The 18,510-nt window shown below is 37.1% G+C and overlaps 4 protein-coding genes across 6 annotated transcripts; 3 read left to right on the plus strand and 1 right to left on the minus strand.

Moving 5' to 3' along the window:
• Positions 1 to 689: 689 nt before the first annotated feature.
• LOC125193685 (protein TRIGALACTOSYLDIACYLGLYCEROL 1, chloroplastic-like) lies at positions 690 to 3,386 on the plus strand. Its single transcript, XM_048091532.1, has 3 exons — positions 690 to 795; positions 1,946 to 2,146; positions 2,257 to 3,386. The coding sequence occupies exons 2-3, from the start codon at positions 2,100 to 2,102 to the stop codon at positions 3,278 to 3,280; spliced, it is 1,071 nt and encodes a 356-aa protein (XP_047947489.1). The 5' UTR covers positions 690 to 795; positions 1,946 to 2,099; the 3' UTR covers positions 3,281 to 3,386.
• A 1,475-nt stretch (positions 3,387 to 4,861) lies between these two features.
• LOC125196151 (ribose-phosphate pyrophosphokinase 4-like) lies at positions 4,862 to 7,169 on the plus strand. Its single transcript, XM_048094545.1, has 6 exons — positions 4,862 to 5,023; positions 5,558 to 5,873; positions 6,174 to 6,269; positions 6,377 to 6,445; positions 6,539 to 6,667; positions 6,791 to 7,169. Exons 1-6 carry the CDS (start codon positions 4,911 to 4,913, stop codon positions 7,031 to 7,033), a joined length of 966 nt encoding a protein of 321 aa, XP_047950502.1. The 5' UTR covers positions 4,862 to 4,910; the 3' UTR covers positions 7,034 to 7,169.
• A 44-nt stretch (positions 7,170 to 7,213) lies between these two features.
• Positions 7,214 to 12,089, minus strand: LOC125196150 (protein MEI2-like 2). 2 transcript variants are annotated; one of them, XM_048094544.1, is made up of 12 exons: positions 11,964 to 12,089; positions 10,513 to 10,689; positions 10,025 to 10,431; positions 9,760 to 9,918; positions 9,564 to 9,680; positions 9,320 to 9,471; positions 9,105 to 9,196; positions 8,385 to 9,024; positions 8,211 to 8,295; positions 8,050 to 8,118; positions 7,774 to 7,953; positions 7,214 to 7,666 (listed from the first exon to the last, which is right to left on the minus strand). In XM_048094544.1, the coding sequence occupies exons 2-12, from the start codon at positions 10,631 to 10,633 to the stop codon at positions 7,541 to 7,543; spliced, it is 2,148 nt and encodes a 715-aa protein (XP_047950501.1). In that variant the 5' UTR covers positions 10,634 to 10,689; positions 11,964 to 12,089; the 3' UTR covers positions 7,214 to 7,540. The 2 variants fall into 2 exon arrangements, with proteins under 2 accessions (XP_047950501.1, XP_047950500.1); XM_048094543.1 differs by lacking the exon at positions 11,964 to 12,089 and adding an exon at positions 11,784 to 11,919.
• A 1,610-nt stretch (positions 12,090 to 13,699) lies between these two features.
• On the plus strand, positions 13,700 to 17,778 carry LOC125196207 (mitogen-activated protein kinase 10-like). Of its 2 annotated transcripts, XM_048094629.1 has the most exons (11): positions 13,700 to 14,208; positions 14,399 to 14,416; positions 15,126 to 15,534; positions 15,647 to 15,774; positions 15,867 to 15,926; positions 16,047 to 16,196; positions 16,282 to 16,437; positions 16,558 to 16,769; positions 16,846 to 16,947; positions 17,058 to 17,230; positions 17,332 to 17,778. In XM_048094629.1, the coding sequence occupies exons 1-11, from the start codon at positions 14,185 to 14,187 to the stop codon at positions 17,670 to 17,672; spliced, it is 1,773 nt and encodes a 590-aa protein (XP_047950586.1). In that variant the 5' UTR covers positions 13,700 to 14,184; the 3' UTR covers positions 17,673 to 17,778. The 2 variants fall into 2 exon arrangements, with proteins under 2 accessions (XP_047950586.1, XP_047950587.1); XM_048094630.1 differs by lacking the exon at positions 14,399 to 14,416 and having other exon boundaries at positions 13,701 to 14,208.
• Positions 17,779 to 18,510: the final 732 nt, after the last annotated feature.

An 18,510-nucleotide genomic window follows, 5' to 3' on the forward strand; every position in this document is an offset into this window, starting at 1 on the left:
TTTTTCTACTCAACTTCAATCCATTTTAATTGCATATGGCCTTGTATTTAACATGCATGTTGTTGAATTGGATTTTTAATGTTTCCTAAAGTAAAGAATATATGAATAATTAGTGATGAGTTAAATTATCATGAGTTTACACACAAATAATTTTGTTCAATCTTGGAAAAAAAGGTCCATGAAGAAGAATTGAATGTCCTAAGCCCTATCAATAGTCAAGGCTAGCCCAATACCTATTTCTCTCTATATATCTACTCTTAAAAGCCCAAATCTTGTCATTTAAGTCATGATTTTTGTTGACTTTTAATTAATTTCATAACTTTTGAAATGAAAATGAAATTTTTATTTTCCAATATTTTCGCATTTTTCACATAATCATCAAGTAATATTGCAAATTTTTGATGTAACAATAAAAGGACATTATTTTTGACAAAATGACATCATTCCGCTATAAGACTTTGGGTCTTAATCCGCAAATTCGGTTGAGCAGGATTAATACGATTTTGCTAAAGGCGGATTCGGAAAATCTGTGGTCGAACAAAAACAAAAAAACAATGTGATTTTATTGCTATATCAATATTTAATTTTGTCACACAAAATCCGATTTTGATCATAATTGAATAATTCAAAAAAAAAAAAATATTTGGAAATTTAAATGAATTTTTTTTAATTTAATAAAAACAATTCTCTTTTTGGTATCACTCACTCTATATCTCTCTTTTCATAATTTCCCGACCACCGCATCAGATCACCGCCGCCGCCGTCGTTGGCTTGAGCTCGCCGTCCTTTTTTCAGGTCAAATTCTTCTCGAAGTCTGCTCTTTATATCCTGATTTGGAATTTATGGATTCAAAAAATTGATTGATGAGATTTGTGAGAGATTGAAATTTGACGCCAAGTGTTTGATATTTTGACTCACTGATTGATGTTTTGCTTTTTTTGGTGGAAGCTTTGTGATATACTAGTACTGAATTTGACTTGGATCTATTCATGTTTACAGTTAAAAGTGTTAGGCTGAAATTAGTGAGAAAAAATTCTAGGTTACACATGTATTTGTAGTATAGAATGCCCTAATTTGAAGCTCCATTGAATTATTTCATGTGTGTTAGCTGCTGATATACAACAGAATTTGGTGGATGGTGGATGAGTTTGGCTTGTAATGCCTTTAATTCTTTGTATATTTATTAATTGGTGTGAAACTCTACTGCTAAATTTGATGAATGCATTTTGATTTTCTGTCAGGAACTATATATCGTTATCGTTTCTAATCTAGCAATGAGAGTTATGAATTGCTTATTATTACCATCTTTGGAATACATCAGTTTTTGTTTCCTTGATTGAATTGGTGCTTTGGTTGATTGCTAATGCTTTGGTTTTGAATGAACTAAATGAGATGCATTCTTCTTGGTTGCTTTATTAGCACTCCGTATGCTGTTATTTCACTGCTGACTGCAGAGGCGGATTTCTACTATTGCTAATTGGAAAATGAGTTCATTCCTTAATCTGATTAGGGTTCAATGAAGTTGATTCTAAATGGGAAGTTGGGAACTTAGACTAGGCAACTAGATATAGTCTACATTTTGATAGAATCATTGGTGTAATAAATTTCTTAGAACTTTATAGTCTAAGATGGGTGGTAAATTGATTACTCCAAAAGCTTAATCTTCATTGTATTACCCTTCATTCCTTCATTAACAATGAGTTTGGTATAAGCTACAATGAAATCATTCGATGAAGGATGGACACGGCTTCATCGCTTCATTGTCCTCTGTTAACTTTATTATATAAAGAGCATCCAAGAATTGCTAACGATGGTGTATTTATGGACTGTTATTAATGATACTCCTTGTTACAATGTTATGTTTTACCATGGTTTGACGCAATTTATTTTTTGTAACTGTGCTATTGGCTAAATCTTTTCTTGAATATTTCATTTGCAACTGCAGGTTTCTAGAATTTTTCATTTGGAAGCTGCAGTTGATTTCATTTTATGGACTCAGCTGTCTTTACAATCACCAGAATACTACTGTAGTGTTGGGTCATGATGCTCTAATATTGCTTCTCTCAGCACGCTTGTGTGTCGTAAAAAAGAGAATTAACATGCTAGCAGCTACTCAGTTCCACCCTGTTATCAATGCCTCCAAAAGGTTTAATTTCTTCTTTTTTGTCTACTTAGCTTTCTTTTTCTCTGGGGTCACAGCATGAAACAATATGGTTTTTTAATTCCTTTGAACCCTTTTTCCCCGAAATCCTGCAGGGGAAGCTTTATTAATGTAAGAAATCCTGCAAAATTTGCATCCATTCGCTTCCGGTACCTTGGCAGGAGAGTTGGTTTTGCTGAAGGAGCTAAGACCTTGAAGCTTTTATCTTCGATTCAAAAGAGGGATCATAGTTTTGTTCTGAACGCAGATGGCCACGCAAGTGTCTCCATATCGGAAGAAGAAGAAGAAGAAACAAGTGAAGTATCTGTATTGAATCTTGAGTCGAATACATTCTTGAGCAACTGGTCACCTCCTCGCTACTTATGGAGAGGATTAACCGTTCTGATTTTGGCGGGGCAGGTGGTTGTTAGAACTGTTAAGGGAAAGATTCACTGGAAAAACACTCTTCAGCAGCTCGAAAGAGTTGGACCTAAATCAGTGGGCGTCTGTCTCCTCACAGCCGCTTTTGTTGGCATGGCCTTCACTATCCAGTTCGTGAGGGAATTCACCCGACTCGGGCTGAACAGATCCATCGGTGGGGTTCTGGCCCTCGCTTTCTCAAGGGAGCTGAGTCCCGTGGTCACATCAATCGTCGTTGCTGGGCGTATAGGAAGCGCCTTCGCTGCAGAGCTGGGGACGATGCAAGTCTCAGAGCAAACCGACACACTAAGAGTTCTCGGTGCGAATCCCGTTGATTATCTCGTGACGCCGAGAGTACTAGCTTCGTGCATCGCTCTCCCCTTGCTAACGCTGATGTGCTTCACCCTAGGGATGGCGTCGAGCGCCTTCCTAGCTGACAGCGTCTACGGCATCAGCATCAACATAATCTTGGATTCCGCGCAGAGAGCTCTCCGAGGGTGGGACATAATCAGTGCAATGATCAAGTCAGCGGTGTTTGGCTTGATAATATCGATCGTGAGCTGCGCGTGGGGAGTCACCACCATGGGAGGTGCGAAGGGAGTCGGAGAATCAACGACATCGGCTGTCGTCGTCTCCCTTGTCGGGATTTTCATTGCGGATTTCGCGCTCTCTTGCTGCTTTTTCCAGGGAGCTGGAGATACGCTCAAGAATTGTATGTAAATTCATAGTCACTATAGCTTTTTACTAGACAAAAACTTGAATTATACTGCTATATTTTGTGTAGAAGCCTTTCTTCTATATTCTAGTGATTTTTTTGCTGCTTTTATTCTTTATTAATTATGGATAGAGTATTTTCTTTTTTATACAATTTCGTTGAAGGAAAGGAAAATAGGAGACTTGGGAAACCTTTAATTACATACGTCTTTGCTTTTTAGTTTGTCTCACAAGAATATCTACTTTTTAATTTTGGAAACTTTTTTCTAATAAGGTGAGACTCATTCCTCAATAACAATACTTTAATTATTTTTTCTTTCTACGTCTCTTTTACTTTACCAATTTTGCATTAAAAACTGTATCGATCCCAAAGTATATATTCTTTGAGAACGGAGAGAGTATCTTTTACTCTTTGACAGAATAACATCAAAGAAATCCTTATTCCCAGAGAGACAACACCCAACTCCAACTCCAACACCACCTTCATTTCCTTCACACACCTAAACAAACATCTTATAAAATCCAATCATCTATGAATTAGCAGCAAAATTTTAACAAGACTGCTTTTTCTACATAGTATTATAAAATCCTTTTTAAACTATTTTTAAATTAAAACACACGTCTAAAAAAAATCATATTCACTGTCTTGAAAACGATCTTTACCCCAAAACATGAGATCCATCACCTCAAACCTAATATCTAGAGTAGAATTTTCGTAAAAAAAAAAAATTGGATAGTGAAGTTCGGGCAGTGCGGTGTTAGTGTTAATGTTACCTCCTTATCCTTTGTGGAGGACGATATCTTGTGCTGTGATAATGTGATGTGCTACTCTCAATAGAAACAGAGTGCTATATATAGAGAAAAAAAGGTGTAATATACTAATGAATAGGTTTATCTGGAGTGTAATAGTAGTGATCAACTCATGTGATCTCACAATTTTCTAACCAATATCAACACATCTTTTCCAATCCACATTGAATTTGGATTGGACGTCAACTTTCATTTTTTTAAGAAAGATACACACATTCACGCCTTTCCTCTTTTACACTTTATGACTCACAGAGTGAAGCAATTTATTTTTTTTATATAGTTTATTTTTTTATATTAAATGGTGTAAAAGTAAAATACTATAGAAAAATACAATAAAGAGGGTGATAATTTCAAATGTTGCAATGAAAAAACAAGAGAATTGAATATGTACCAGATAATAAGGAAGGGTGGTGGTGATATGTGACTTTGAGATTTTTAGAGTTAGTTACTTCTATTAGTATTTCATAAATATCATTAAAAAAGGTTTTGATTGCGAAGATTTGTGATTAATTCACATATGAAAAAAGTTAATTTTTTCTAAATCTACATAATTTGATTAAAAAAAAAATACTCTTGTTTCCCTATAATCTTGCAAAAATAAGTATTTAAGATATTAATTATTTTAAATAGATTATTAATATATTTTAAATATAAATTAGATAAAATCACTATGATGGTGGGACCCTCCTACCGAAAAGGCATGCTTTGTTCCGGGCCCGGCCCGGCCCGGCCTGAAAGCCTGCCCTGCTAGCTTTACAAAATTAAGCCTATCGAATAATGGTTATTGCAACTCACTCTTTCTTTCCACTGTGTGTTTGAGAGAGAGATGGAGAGATCAAAGAAGAAGGTGCTGCTTTTCTACTGTGTGGAAGCTGAGGATTTGGCACGCAAAGTTGCTGCTCAATCCAACCTCATCCAGCTTCAATCCATCAACTGGAGGTTAACCCAAAACCCCAACCTTTAGATGTATATTGAATCGGAAATTTATGTAAAGTTTCGATTTTTATTTGGTTGGAGAGAGAGACTACACTGCACTTTCTTCTCCTGTTGTTAATGTAAATTGGGGTGTTGTCTTTTTTTCATTCTTTCAATGAGTTCTTGTTGTTTTTTGCAATGCAATTATTCTCTGTTTAGAATGAATTGGTTCTTTGCTTAGAGAGATTTGGTGTAAAAATCCATTCTTTTCTTGGCCTCATATCTAAAAGAATAGTTTTTTTGCAGGAGTTATGTTCTCACAATAAGAATTGATTAAGTTCAATTCTGTTTCTTGAACTCACAGAGTGATTATTTGTGTCTTAGGAACTTAATCTGAGTGGTGGGAGAGTGATTCTTGTGTGTTACTTTCTGCAGAATTGGTGAGGGCTTTGTTGAGATTGTTGTGTTTTATTTTATGCAGGAGAGTGATTCTTGTGTGTTACTTTCTGCTGAATTGGTGAGGGCTTTGTTGAGATTGTTGTGTTTTATTTTATGCAGGAGCTTTGCTGATGGATTTCCGAATCTGTTCATTAAAAATGCGCATGATATACGGGGCCAGCACGTTGCGTTTCTAGGATCGTTCAGCTCCCCTTCGGTCATATTTGAGCAGCTTTCGGTCATTTACGCACTTCCAATGTTGTTCTGTGCCTCATTCTCTGTTGTGTTGCCATTCTTTCCGACCGGCTCCTTTGAGCGAATTGAAGAAGAGGGTGACGTTGCAACTGCGTTTACCTTGGCCAGAATGCTGTCGAATACTCCTATCTCGAGGGGTGGTCCAACCAGTCTGGTTATCTATGATATACATGCTTTGCAGGTTCCTCCCTTGTTCCAATTCTATTGTTTATGTCGTTTATATCAGGTGCATCGTTGCAGTATTTTCGCAAACAGGGCTAATTTGCTTCTTTGGATTCTACTATGATTTTACATTTCTTTGGTTTCAACACCTCTTATCATCTGCCATTAGTGTCAAAAAAAAGTTTGGCCTTATTTGTTTCATTTCGAGAATGCTAGTCAATTACGAATGATTTTAGTCCTTTGTGAAGACTCCAACTAGAAACGTAACATCTCTCGGATGGGAATATCATACTTTACTTACGTCTTCTCCTTTCTACAGGAGAGGTTTTATTTTGGTGATAGTATTCTACCTGTTTTTGAGAGTGGGATCCCACTATTAAAGGAACGGCTTCAGCAACTTCCAGAATCGGATAAGGTTATTGTTGCTTTTCTCAGTGATTTTGATGATCTTAAAAACAATCAGGATGGTTTTCTTCTGTCAATTATGTTAGAGGACGTTGCCTGACTTCAGTTTCATTGCAGATAGTTGTTGCGTTTCCAGATGATGGAGCGTGGAAACGATTCCACAAGTTGCTTGATCATTTTCCTATGGTTTGTTCTCCTTTGAAAAATTATCAACGTTTTCCTCTTTTGCTTTGCGTTTCTGATGCGAGCATTTCACGTCCCCCGTTTTTGGCCTTTTAGGTCATCTGCAACAAAGTCCGTGAAGGCGACAAGAGAATAGTGAGGATAAAAGAGGGCAATCCCGCTGGTTGCCATGTCGTCATTGTTGACGACTTAGTACAGTCAGGAGGCACCTTGATCGAGTGTCAGGTATTCCTTTTCGACTTTGAATACACCTTGACTGGATTTCTTGAGGCTTTTACTGTTTGATCATAGATTTAATTGTGAGTGAGCTTGATTTGATTCAATATATTTCTTTTGTTGTTTTATCAGAAAGTTTTGGCAGCACAAGGTGCAGCAAAGGTGAGTGCATATGTCACTCATGGTGTGTTTCCGAAGAAGTCTTGGGAGCGTTTCGTTCACAAGAACGACAATGCATCTGAAGTTTCAGGGAAGGCGTTCGCCCACTTCTGGATCAGTGACTCGTGCCCCCTGACCGTTGAAGCCATCTCCGGAAAAGCTCCTTTTGAAGTGTTGAGCCTTGCAAAGTCTATATCCGACGCCCTCCAAATCTAAGGCCCGAACGGCCACCGGAGGAATCCATTGCTCAACTATGACTGTGTTACACTAGAGTTTTCATTTTTGAATGTAGAATTTGGTAATCTTGTATTTTTTGGATGATATATATTTGACTATTTGGTATTTTTGCCAAGATCTATCTTTTCATGAAAAGTGGATATCACAGACATAAACAAAGAATCAAAAGAATAATTTCATTGAATCTCAGTCAATTCTATAAACTTCTATGCACATAAATGAATGAACAATAAAACAAATACTAGTTGTTAAAAAGAGCAGAGACTGGAAGAACTGAGCAAAGGAAACAGCAATGGACACAGCTACACCAATTTCTTCGTCTCCGATTGTTAAACCATTAGCTTATGTCGTTTCAGCTTTCACTTTGAGAATCGAGCATCCATCGCAAAAAAGTGGATACGAAAGTGAAGACTGCAGAAGACTTCAATGAATGCAAAAACTGTACAAGAGTCAAGCACGTACTCTAGCACGAAAGTCTTGTTAGATTCAGTTACTCCAAAAACCATACGGCTTCTGATCTTGATCGCCCTTTGGGCTGTCGAGAGCATCTCCTGTGTAAGATCCGTCTGGCTGGCGGACAAAAATGTTCAGATTGCTGGATGAGAAGTTTACCTGAGCCACCAAAGACGCAGCGAATTAGCATTTGAATAGCGATGAATTGTACAACTGAGAAATTTGATGAACACCAATGAAAACTCTGTGGCACAAACATAGCATACCAAATGATCAGATTCTTGGCCCTCGGATTGGAAAAGAATTGGTCGAAACCGCTTATCTTCATTCATCAAACTTGAGTTCTGAAAATGTGAAACGAGAGCGACGTTTCCCTGGATTCTTGCATATGCCAAGGCCGCAACTTTTTCGCTATTGAACTTTTCCCATTTCTTGCCATCAAATGCCTTGAGAGACGAGGCGCGTGGCGTGAGTCAAATTAGTCTATTATTCGGAATTCGTTGAAACAATGGCCTTATGCAGCCAGGGAAGGAAAGAAATACCTCAAAAAGTGAGATGATGTGAAGAGGAGAGACCATATTAATGAAGGCATATCCAACATTGCACTTATTCTGGATCAAGAAAGTTGAGATATCGAATCAAGATTCGATATTTAATCACTAGAAGAGGGAAGAGTTGCTCAAACTAAACACATAGTACTTACCTTGAAGTCTATTGGCAAATAGAGGAAATCGTATGCACCCTTATGCGTTTCATCGATAGTTAGGAGAAGCATCTTCGAAGTGTACCTTCAGAGATGCACGAGAAGACAAAACAGATAAGGAATAGGCATTCAGAATACAAAAACACATATAAGGCGAGCATCACGAACTCTTACTTGTTCGGGATGTTTTTAATCATCAAAGTGGTCCTAGTATCTTCACCATTTCTGATCTTTTCCAAATCGAGTTGGTATTGGCTTTTACTGTCCATTTGGCTTCCACTGTCAGCCCTTCTTCGACCACGATCCATTGCTCCATCATTGCCTCCAAAATACATAGGACCATTTGTGGACATTGGCATCATTCGGGAGCTAGAAGAACCACTTTCAACGAAAAAACCAATATGTCTTTCCATCTGAATACACGATGGAGCCGATCCAACATGAAATGGGAAGCCGATTCCATGTGCTCTAGACGGAAATGGGAGCCCTTTCTGTGAGGTAATGAGGTCGGAGTTGACAGCGGGACTTCCCCAAAGAAACTGAGGACCAGAAAGCGTTCCTACACTGGACGGCTTGGAATCACTAAACGATGAAGCGGTTCCAGGACTTAAACTTATCATCGAGTCCGGAGCAGAAAAGTGTTGCTGATAGGGTGCTCCATGCTCCCCGTTGGTAAATACCCGATTCGAATGGCTTATTCGTGAACCGATGGGTGAAATCTTTACAGGGCTGACCCTTCCTCCAAATAGAGGAGACTGACTGTAACCGTGCAAGGACTTTTGCTCGACCGGGCTGCCAAAATACTTCCAAATACCTGCAGAGACACCATAATTGTTAGTTTATGAATCAAAGCTGTAACAGATTGTTTGATACACAAACTCTCAATTAACATGCCTGGAGGAGAGTTGCTTATGGGTGCACCGGTTGGACGGCAGAGACCTCGAGCTTCGTCTAGTTCCTGATCTTGGCTCGGTTGCAGCAGTGAGCTGGAGGAGAGGCATGATGAGTTAAAGAAGCAAGATTGTAACTATCCAGTAAAAAATCATGACAAAAACTTGTGGAAAACAGCGCCAATGTAGTCGAAAACAAGCATGGTTTTTAGAGGTTACCTGCGACGAGCACCACCAGGCCGGCTAGGTTCAAGCTTTATGCGCTTTCCAGCTATGTCGCATCTGTTCAAAGCCTGAAGAGCTGCATCTGCACCTCTAACGTCATAAAACTCGACGAACTTGTGGTGTCGTTTATGTGGTGTTTCCCTTATCTACAGTGAATGCAATTCAGTTCATCAAATACAAGTAAACAAACTAACATCTCTAGATGCATGCTACTACTCGACACGTTAAGAAGATTTACCTCCTTCACGCTCCCGTAAGCACCAAAAATTTGGCGAAGGTCGTCATTAGATACAGAATCATCCACATTGAACACCACCAAAGTTCCCTGGTTGAGATCTTTTTCAGATGGATTGTCCTGCACGTACCAAGAAACGATGGTCGTATAAGGTATAAGCGAAAACACAGCAAAATCAACAGATGTCAGGGGTTCACACCTTTGGAATTGAGAAATGGATGTCGAGTTTCCTTCGCCTCAGGGGCGTATTTTGCAAGCCACGCATTGCACTTCGAGCAGCTCTGATGTCATAGTAAGATATCATCACAAATCCCCTATGCTTGCAAGCTGTATAAAGAGTTCTGATATCTCCATATTGCTATTAGGCACAAGCAGAAAGAAAAAATAGAGCACGAATCAGTATTTTTCGTACGATATTTGAGAAGCTAAAAATTGAATATGAATCAAGTTACACAGACACATACCTCAAAGAGAGACTTCAGTTCAGAATCTTCCACACTACTGTTGATATTGCGAACGAACAATGTCCTTGAAGGGTGCTCTCCGTATTGATGTTCACTACTAACCGATACAACGCCATTTGCAAAGACATATTGTGCAATGCTGCTGGGACCAATAGAGTCAGGACTCATCCTTGATGTCCCGGTGAGTAGATTTCCAGGTTCGATTTCCATTCCGCCTCCACTTGCAAAAATATCATCATCCAAGTCCTCAAGTTGAGTTGGCAACCAAGAGAGATCGAAATCGTCAGAAAGTTCATCTTTGTCAACAGGGAGTGGATCAAGAACTTCATCTTGTAGTTTTAGTTTGTTAAGGCTAGGAAATCCGTCCTCCAGCGACAAACCACTTTGGTTGGATTCATTAAAATTAACTACAAACAGAAACAAGAGTCCACAATAAAACAAACGAAAATCAAGATAATGCCATCAAGATTTCAATTGCTTGTACTTACGCTTCTCATGAAAAAAGACGGGCAACGAAGAAGAAAACAGCCTAGCATCGCTAGAGGCATGATATGCGTTTGTCCTTCCAGGAAGCCCCCACACGTTTTTTTCTTTCCCTACGGTACTCATGAATGGGATTTCAGGCAGGCCTAGAACTCGGAACTTTGCTTAAATCAAATCACTTCCTGCAAGAAACACAACATCAATGATACAACAATATCAACTCTTGTGTTGGCAAATCAATAGCTACAATTGATGTTATCATTCATAAAGTGAAAGAAAGAACAAAAATCTGAATAAAAACAGTAGTATAACTAATAAAGAAAACTATTTTCAAATATCTTCAATGGCTAAGCAAAACAAGAAATTATAATTACATAGGAAAAACATCCCCATATTGAAAATATCACAATTAGATTCACAAAAAGTTTCCTCTCATCAAACTGTATTATTAAACCTTCCAAATTAAAGCACAACAAACTCAATTCTAGTTTATAAATGTAAAACTACCTAGTTTTATTCAACCATAGGCAACTAATGAACATAGCTATAAACCCAAAACCCATAAACTGATTTTCCTAAATCAAATAAACACAAAGAAACAGTCTTGTTAATAACTGCAAAAATTCAAAACTTCTACTCGAACACATGCAGCTAGCAACACAATCAAGATAAAGATCACAACTTTACCACATAAAGATCACAAATTTGCATTACAATGTACTCAACTTTAGAATTTGAACACAACCCAACATGTATAACCATAGGCAACTTATGAACATAGCTATAAACCCAAAAACCCATAAATTGATTTTCCTAAATCAAATAAACAAAAAGAAACAGTCTTGTTAATAACTGCAAAAATTCAAAACTTCTACTCGAACACATGCAGCTAGCAACACAATCATGATAAAGATCACAAATTTACCACATAAAGATCACAAATTTGCATTAGAATGTACTCAACTTTAGAATTTGAACACAACCCAACATGTATAACCATAGGCAACTAATGAACATAGCTATAAACCCAAAAACCATAAACTGATTTTCCTAAATCAAATAAACACAAAGAAACAGTCTTGTTAATAACTGCACAAATTCAAACCTTTTACTCGAACACATGCAGCTAGCAACACAATCAAGATAAAGATCACAACTTCACCACATAAAGATCACAACTTTACCACATAAAGATCAAAAATTTGCATTACAATGCTCTCAACTTCAAAATTTGAACACAGCCCAACATGAACATGAAGAAATTATCATGACCCACCTTAATTTTGCAGTGCAATCACAAGTTGGTTTCTCAAAACAACACACATAGAGCAGAAAAACAGAGCAAGAAGAAGAAGAAGAAAATTCTGGGCTCGGTAGAGAAGAGAGGAAGTCAACAAGGAAGAGAAAGAAAGAAATTCAGAAGCTATAGAGATGAAGAAAACAAAGCACAACTTACTTAAAAGCAGAGGAATTGTTAACTTCCACTCTTTCACTTCCTTCTCTCCCGCTGTGTTTCAATTTGATTTTGAAAGATAGTTACCGTGTTCAATTTAATCTTTAATTGGAGGCATATTTATTAAACTTTCTCAAGCAATTCATATGGTAATAAATTTTAAGAGCATATTATATTACCTTGAGAAAAAGATTTGATGACAGGGATCGTGATCGCTTATCCAAAAGTGTTAATTGGATAACATTTATTGCTCATCAATAGTCAATAATGTGTAACTTGATTATTTAGATTAATTAAATTGCACAAGATAAAGAATTTGAGAGTGCGAGGACTTTCCTTGAATAATAACTTACCTTAAAATGTCAAACCCCAATTACCTAAACTAAATAATAAAGTAAAATTGGAGTATTTTATTACTTTATATAATTAAATATTTATTATTTATATAATGATATAAAAATTTTGGATGTAGCTGAAGATATGATTTTTCTAAGTTGGATAACGTTTTGATTAAATTGAACACCGAGAGAAAATAACAATAATTTGACTTAGTTGTGCTTTTGTGTGTACGCAGTGTTTTTGTGTAAAGCAAACAATATTTTTGAGCACTACGGAAATTTGATATCTAAAAAGAGTTCAAAAATTTTTACACAAAAAGATCATACGAATGAATTTTTTGTATTAGTGTTGCAGATAGAATATATTAGTAGCTAATATCATGAACTATAACTAAATTCTGGATTTTATTATGAACTTAAAATATAGCAATGGTAAAATCATAAACTTTGGTCGTATTTGTTTTCCACAATTAATGACTCTTGGCGAAATCGATTCATATAGTATGACTCGTCAAAGAGTTCTGATGAATGCAAAATCAACGATGTTGTTTGAATAGATGTAAATGACATCATTTAATGCAAACATTGCGATTAAACATCAATAGTACATTTTTGTCATGTTCTAAGTTGCACAAACTTTGGGTTTGAGTATTCAGTACTCATGTCTGTTATTCATTTCTCCATATATGATTTGAATTTGCCGGAAACATCAATAGTGAGTGTTGTGACGGAATAAGGTAATTGAGTAATCGAAACAAAGAGAAACGTAAAGAGACAGTTCACCAACGTTGTGTTGGCTATATCTACTGGCACGAATGGGGAGCAGATTGTATTATAATTGCGGTTACAGATTACCGAATTTTGTGCTCTACTTCCATATAAATAGACACACAAGACGGACTGAGTCCAGTATGACAAATACGACCTAATACGACAACATAGCATACGGTCGGACTCTTCCCCTTGGACCACTGGCGGACCTACACTCTTCCCCTAATGAATTCATTTTTTAAATTATTTTCTACTATAAATTCTAAAATTTATTCATATTCTATACACATTATTATATAAAAGCCCCTATTAATAATCTGAGTTACCTACAAATTTATTTTAAGATAAAATTTGAGAATTTAGCCCCTACTTACGTGTATTTATGCGTCCGCCACTGCCCTGGACCTCAGACAGCGAAACCCTATTTGAATAGCGGCAAATCATATAGATTCAAGACATTGTAACAATGAGAAATCCCAACAAAAACAATAGACATGATCAAAGTTTGTACTACTACATATTTTATAGATACTTATTTAAAAAGGATTGATCATTAATTAATTTCTTAAAAAATGAAATGCTTCTCAACGGCTAAGCTCAGCTTCTTCCCCACCTGATTGTGACGTCACTATAAACATCTTTCTCTCTCTAAAATCCAACTTCCCCTCTCTTTCTCTCTCTAGATTTGGCCTCAGATCTCCCCCACACGAGCCCCACAGCAGCTATGGATCCTCCACATCCACACATTCGCACGCAATTGATACTCTACAAACCTCAATTCCGCATATAAACACTATCAGAGGTTTAGAGCTGCAGAGAGGAGATGCTTTCTGCCGCTTTTGCTGCTCTATGACTGCGGGCGAGGAGGTTGAGGAAGGCGAAAGAGGAGAAGCGGCGCGTTTTATGACCGATCGCTTCCCCTTTCTCTTCAGCAAGCGCACGCGGTGGGACTGCTCCTTCGCCGTCCGCAGCCGCGGCCGATGGGGCAAATGCGGCTGAATTTGTGCGATTGAATGCTGATTGAGTTTTATCCCTTCAATTGGGGATTTTATTAGCTGCTGCTGCTGCTGAGAATTCTAATTTGGGGGAAATTTGAGTGTTTTTTTTTTCTGGCAATGCAGCCTGATCAACGGAAGAAAGTGAGCTCCTTGTTTTTGCAGTGATGTGAAAGATGATGAATTGCTTTTGCTGTTTTGGATTTTGGATGATTAGTTTTTGCTGATAGAGTTTTATCTATTCAATTGGGGATTTTTGAAGCTGCTGTTGAGAATTCTAATTTGGGGGAATTTGAGTTTCTTTTTTTTTTGTTTTTTTTTTCTGGCAATGCAGCCTGATCAACAAAAGAAAGTGAGCTCCTTATTTTTTGTATGCTGAATTGCTTTGTTGTTTTGGATTTTGGATGATTAGTTATTGCTGGTGGGATTGAATTGGAGCAGTCTGATGTATGACAATTTTCAGTAACTTTTTTTTATAAATTCATGCTTCTGATTTCTGTTTTGTCTTCTCTCTCATTTTAAAAGTTGACTTGTATGTATCTTAATTGTGTGAGAATTTAATTTTGTCCTTTTGTGGGCACTGCACTGTACAAATGTCTTGCCATTGTTTTCTTGAATAGTTGAGTTCATATGGCTATTGCATTGCCCCAGGTTTGCATACAAATATTTCAATATCTGATGATGTATTATAGATGATAGTTTTCATGATAGTTTAGGTGTGTTTGAGATGTATTGACTTGATTATCTCTTTGTTGTGAGGGCAAGATTATTGTTTGTTCCTACTTTTAGTTAGGGATAAACCATTCTTTTTCTGGAGTTATGAATTTGTCTGGTTCTGAAAAATGAATGGAACTGATAGTAATTTGTTAACCTGCTACTTTTCCTACACCATATGGTGATTGGAATGGTTTATGGTGTAGCAACAAAGTAGGATCTGTCTGAAAACATATTGCATTTCTGATGAACAGAAAGCTCTCTTAGTTGTCAATGTGCTGTTATTGTTGGTTGATTTACCCTCTTTTGTTTCAATGGACTAACATAGTTCTCATTCCATGAAACAGAGTTCAGTGGAGCCGGAATTCTTTTCTGAATATGGTGATGCGAGCAGGTATAAGATCCAGGAGGTGATAGGTAAAGGCAGCTATGGTGTTGTTTGCTCAGCAATGGATACTCATACGGGTCAAAAAGTGGCAATAAAGAAAATACGTGATATCTTTGCCAACGTTTCTGATGCTGCTCGAATACTTCGGGAGGTGAAGCTTCTGAGGCTTTTGAGGCACCCGGATATTGTTGAAATAAAGCACATTATGCTTCCACCTTCAAGGAGAGACTTCAAAGATATATATGTTGTTTTCGAACTCATGGAATCGGATCTACACCAAGTCATTAAGGCTAACGATGACTTGACACGTGAACATCATCAATTTTTCCTTTATCAATTGCTCCGTGCTCTCAAATATATCCACACAGGTAAGCCAGACTGCCACACCTCTTTCTCATTCCTCCTATGTTGAAATTAGAAATTAGTGACGTGTCTTAGTTTGCGATAAGGTCAATTGATAACCGTTATTGCTTTCTGCAGCCAATGTATATCATCGAGACTTAAAACCGAAGAATATTCTGGCCAATGCGAACTGTAAACTAAAAATATGTGATTTTGGGTTGGCTAGAGTTGCATTCAACGACACACCTACAACAATATTTTGGACGGTATAAAATACTAAGATCTCGTAGAGAATTTTGTGTTATCAAATTTTTTTCCTTTTATCTATTTCTGAGAGAATTCTATGGGTTTAACACAGGACTATGTTGCTACAAGATGGTATAGGGCTCCAGAATTGTGTGGCTCATTTTTCTCTAAGGTGATTCCATAGCTTCTTGAATCTTGACAGTCTTTGTTGATGAGAAATTTATAATGGTGATCTTTATAGTTCCCGTTGAAGCTTTCACGACATTGATGTTTAAACTTCATGTTTATTCAGTACACTCCAGCAATTGACATGTGGAGCATTGGCTGCATTTTTGCCGAGGTTGTAAAGGGGAAGCCACTTTTCCCCGGAAAGAATGTCGTTCACCAGCTGGATATGATAACTGACCTTCTTGGAACACCTTCTATGGATACCATTTCTCACGTATGCATAGAATGTCTTGAAAATATTTTGATTTTCTTAAATCAGACCCGCTTTTGATGTTCTGATTCTTCTATTCTTTTGTTAGGTGCGGAATGAAAAGGCTAGAAAATATCTTACAAGCATGCGAAAGAAACAGCCGATTCCTTTTGCTCAGAAGTTTCCAAATGCTGATCCTTTGGCTCTTCGGCTCTTGGAGAGGCTGCTTGCTTTTGATCCAAAGGATCGTCCAACTGCTGAACAGGTTTGCTATAACCTTATCTGAGATTTTTTCCCATTTGGTAGTCCTTTTAGTGCTTAGGGTATTAATCATCATTGATTTTCATTTTTTTTTTCTTTTCAATAACTGTTTGTTAATTTACAGGCACTGGCTGATCCTTACTTCAAGGGATTGGCTAAGGCTGAGAGAGAACCATCCTGTCAACCAATCTCGAAAATGGAATTTGAGTTTGAGAGGCATAGGGTGACAAAGGAAGACGTAAGAGAGTTAATATATCGGGAGATACTGGAGTACCATCCTCAGCTACGGAAGGATTACATCAACGGAATCGAAAGAACTACTTTTCTCTATCCTAGGTGACCTATTTCGACACAGTGGCTTTATCGTTTCGACTCCACTAGATTGTTGATTTGGAACATCTCTCTTGTGCAGTGCAATCGATCACTTTAAAAACCAATTCGCTCATTTGGAAGGAAGTGTTGGTAAAAGTGGACAAGTGATTCCACTTGAAAGAAAGCATGCTTCCCTTCCTAGGTATATGCAAACCTAACCCTTTCTTTTCCTTCTTAGTTTAAAACACCGTTATCGCATTTTGACACCGTTTTGGCTCGTTCTCATAGTAGTGTTGGCTTACGATTACGCAGGTCGTCTACAATTGTACATTCTGCTAGTGTACCTCAAAAAGACCAGCCAGCTGTTGCAAATGCAAGGGATCGGCTTAACTCTGAAGAATCACGCAGCAAAAACTCGAGAGATTCTGATGGGCTTCACAGCAGTTTGTCAAGACCCTTACAGCCACCGCAGAGGATCGCACAAGGTACTTTCCCGATTACAATGTTAATCTCTAATACACGAACCGTTATGCTTGTTTCCTGCGTGAAAATCTCACTTCCTACATTCAAATCATACGTAAAACAGCCAAACCAGGCAGAGTTGTCGGCCCAGTGTTGGCATACGAGAATCCAAATTGGGGAAGGATGAAAAGACCAATGGGCGAGACCGGGCGAGACTATCATACTAATGCGAAACAAGCTCCAAACTGCAGCGTACCTGCCAAATTGGCCCCGGATGTGACAATAGACATAGATCACCATCCATATTTTACGAGCCGGGCTGGGGGCACAATGTTGGACTGTCCTGGTGACAGGGTCATCGTAGACATGAATCTGCTGCATGCCGAAGCTCAATTTGGTGCGGCGAAAGTGGAAGTTCAGAGAAAAGTAGCCGTGATGCAGTACGCGGCGGCACAGATGTACTAGCCAGCCGGCAAGGCTCTATGGTTCAAAAAAAGGTAGTGAAAATTGTGAAGTGCAAAACATGCATCAATCTTTCTTTATCTATTTTATAATTTGATTATTTTTTTCAGATTTTGGTTTGGTTCGTTATCATTATTTTGATAAATTTCACTTTTTTCAGTTTGGTGAAAAAAACCCAAAAAAAAATAAATAAAAAGCGAATTTATTTTAATGGTATTGTAAAAATGAAAAGAAATGCTACCCAACATATTTTATGTGAGCATCATATATAACCACCTTGGGTTTTGAATCGTGATGCAGTCTTTTAATTTTATGTTAATTTATCAATAAAATTATAAAATTCTATTGGGCAAAATACATACTTAGGTCCTTATACTCTAGTCAAAATGTTCATTAGGTCCTTGTTCAATTTTTCGTTTTAGTAGGTCCTTATACTTTTATCATAACTTTCATTAGGTCCTTGTATAATCTTTTATTTTAGGGACTTTTTTACATTTATCTTAGATAATAATCTAAATTTAATTAAACTTAATGAACTTTTTAATATTCCATTATTTAACTTAGCATAATCTATAAATATAAATATCATCTTGTTAACCAATAATTTCAATAGTTGTAGAGAATAATAAAGATTAACCGTGGTGATTGAAGATTAAAATCGAAGTTTTTTTAGAATAACTATCTGAATTTTCAATTGATTATTTATATTTATATTGAAAGATACGTTTCCTGAATATTTATAATTATGAGATAAGTTAAATAATAAAATTAAAAGGTTCATTAAATTTAATTAAATATAAATTATTATCTAAGATAAAAGTAAAAGAATATCTTAAAATAA

The sequence above is a fragment of the Salvia hispanica genome, chromosome 6 (genome assembly GCF_023119035.1).
Source record: "Salvia hispanica cultivar TCC Black 2014 chromosome 6, UniMelb_Shisp_WGS_1.0, whole genome shotgun sequence".
In the NCBI taxonomy this organism is placed as follows: domain Eukaryota; kingdom Viridiplantae; phylum Streptophyta; class Magnoliopsida; order Lamiales; family Lamiaceae; genus Salvia; species Salvia hispanica.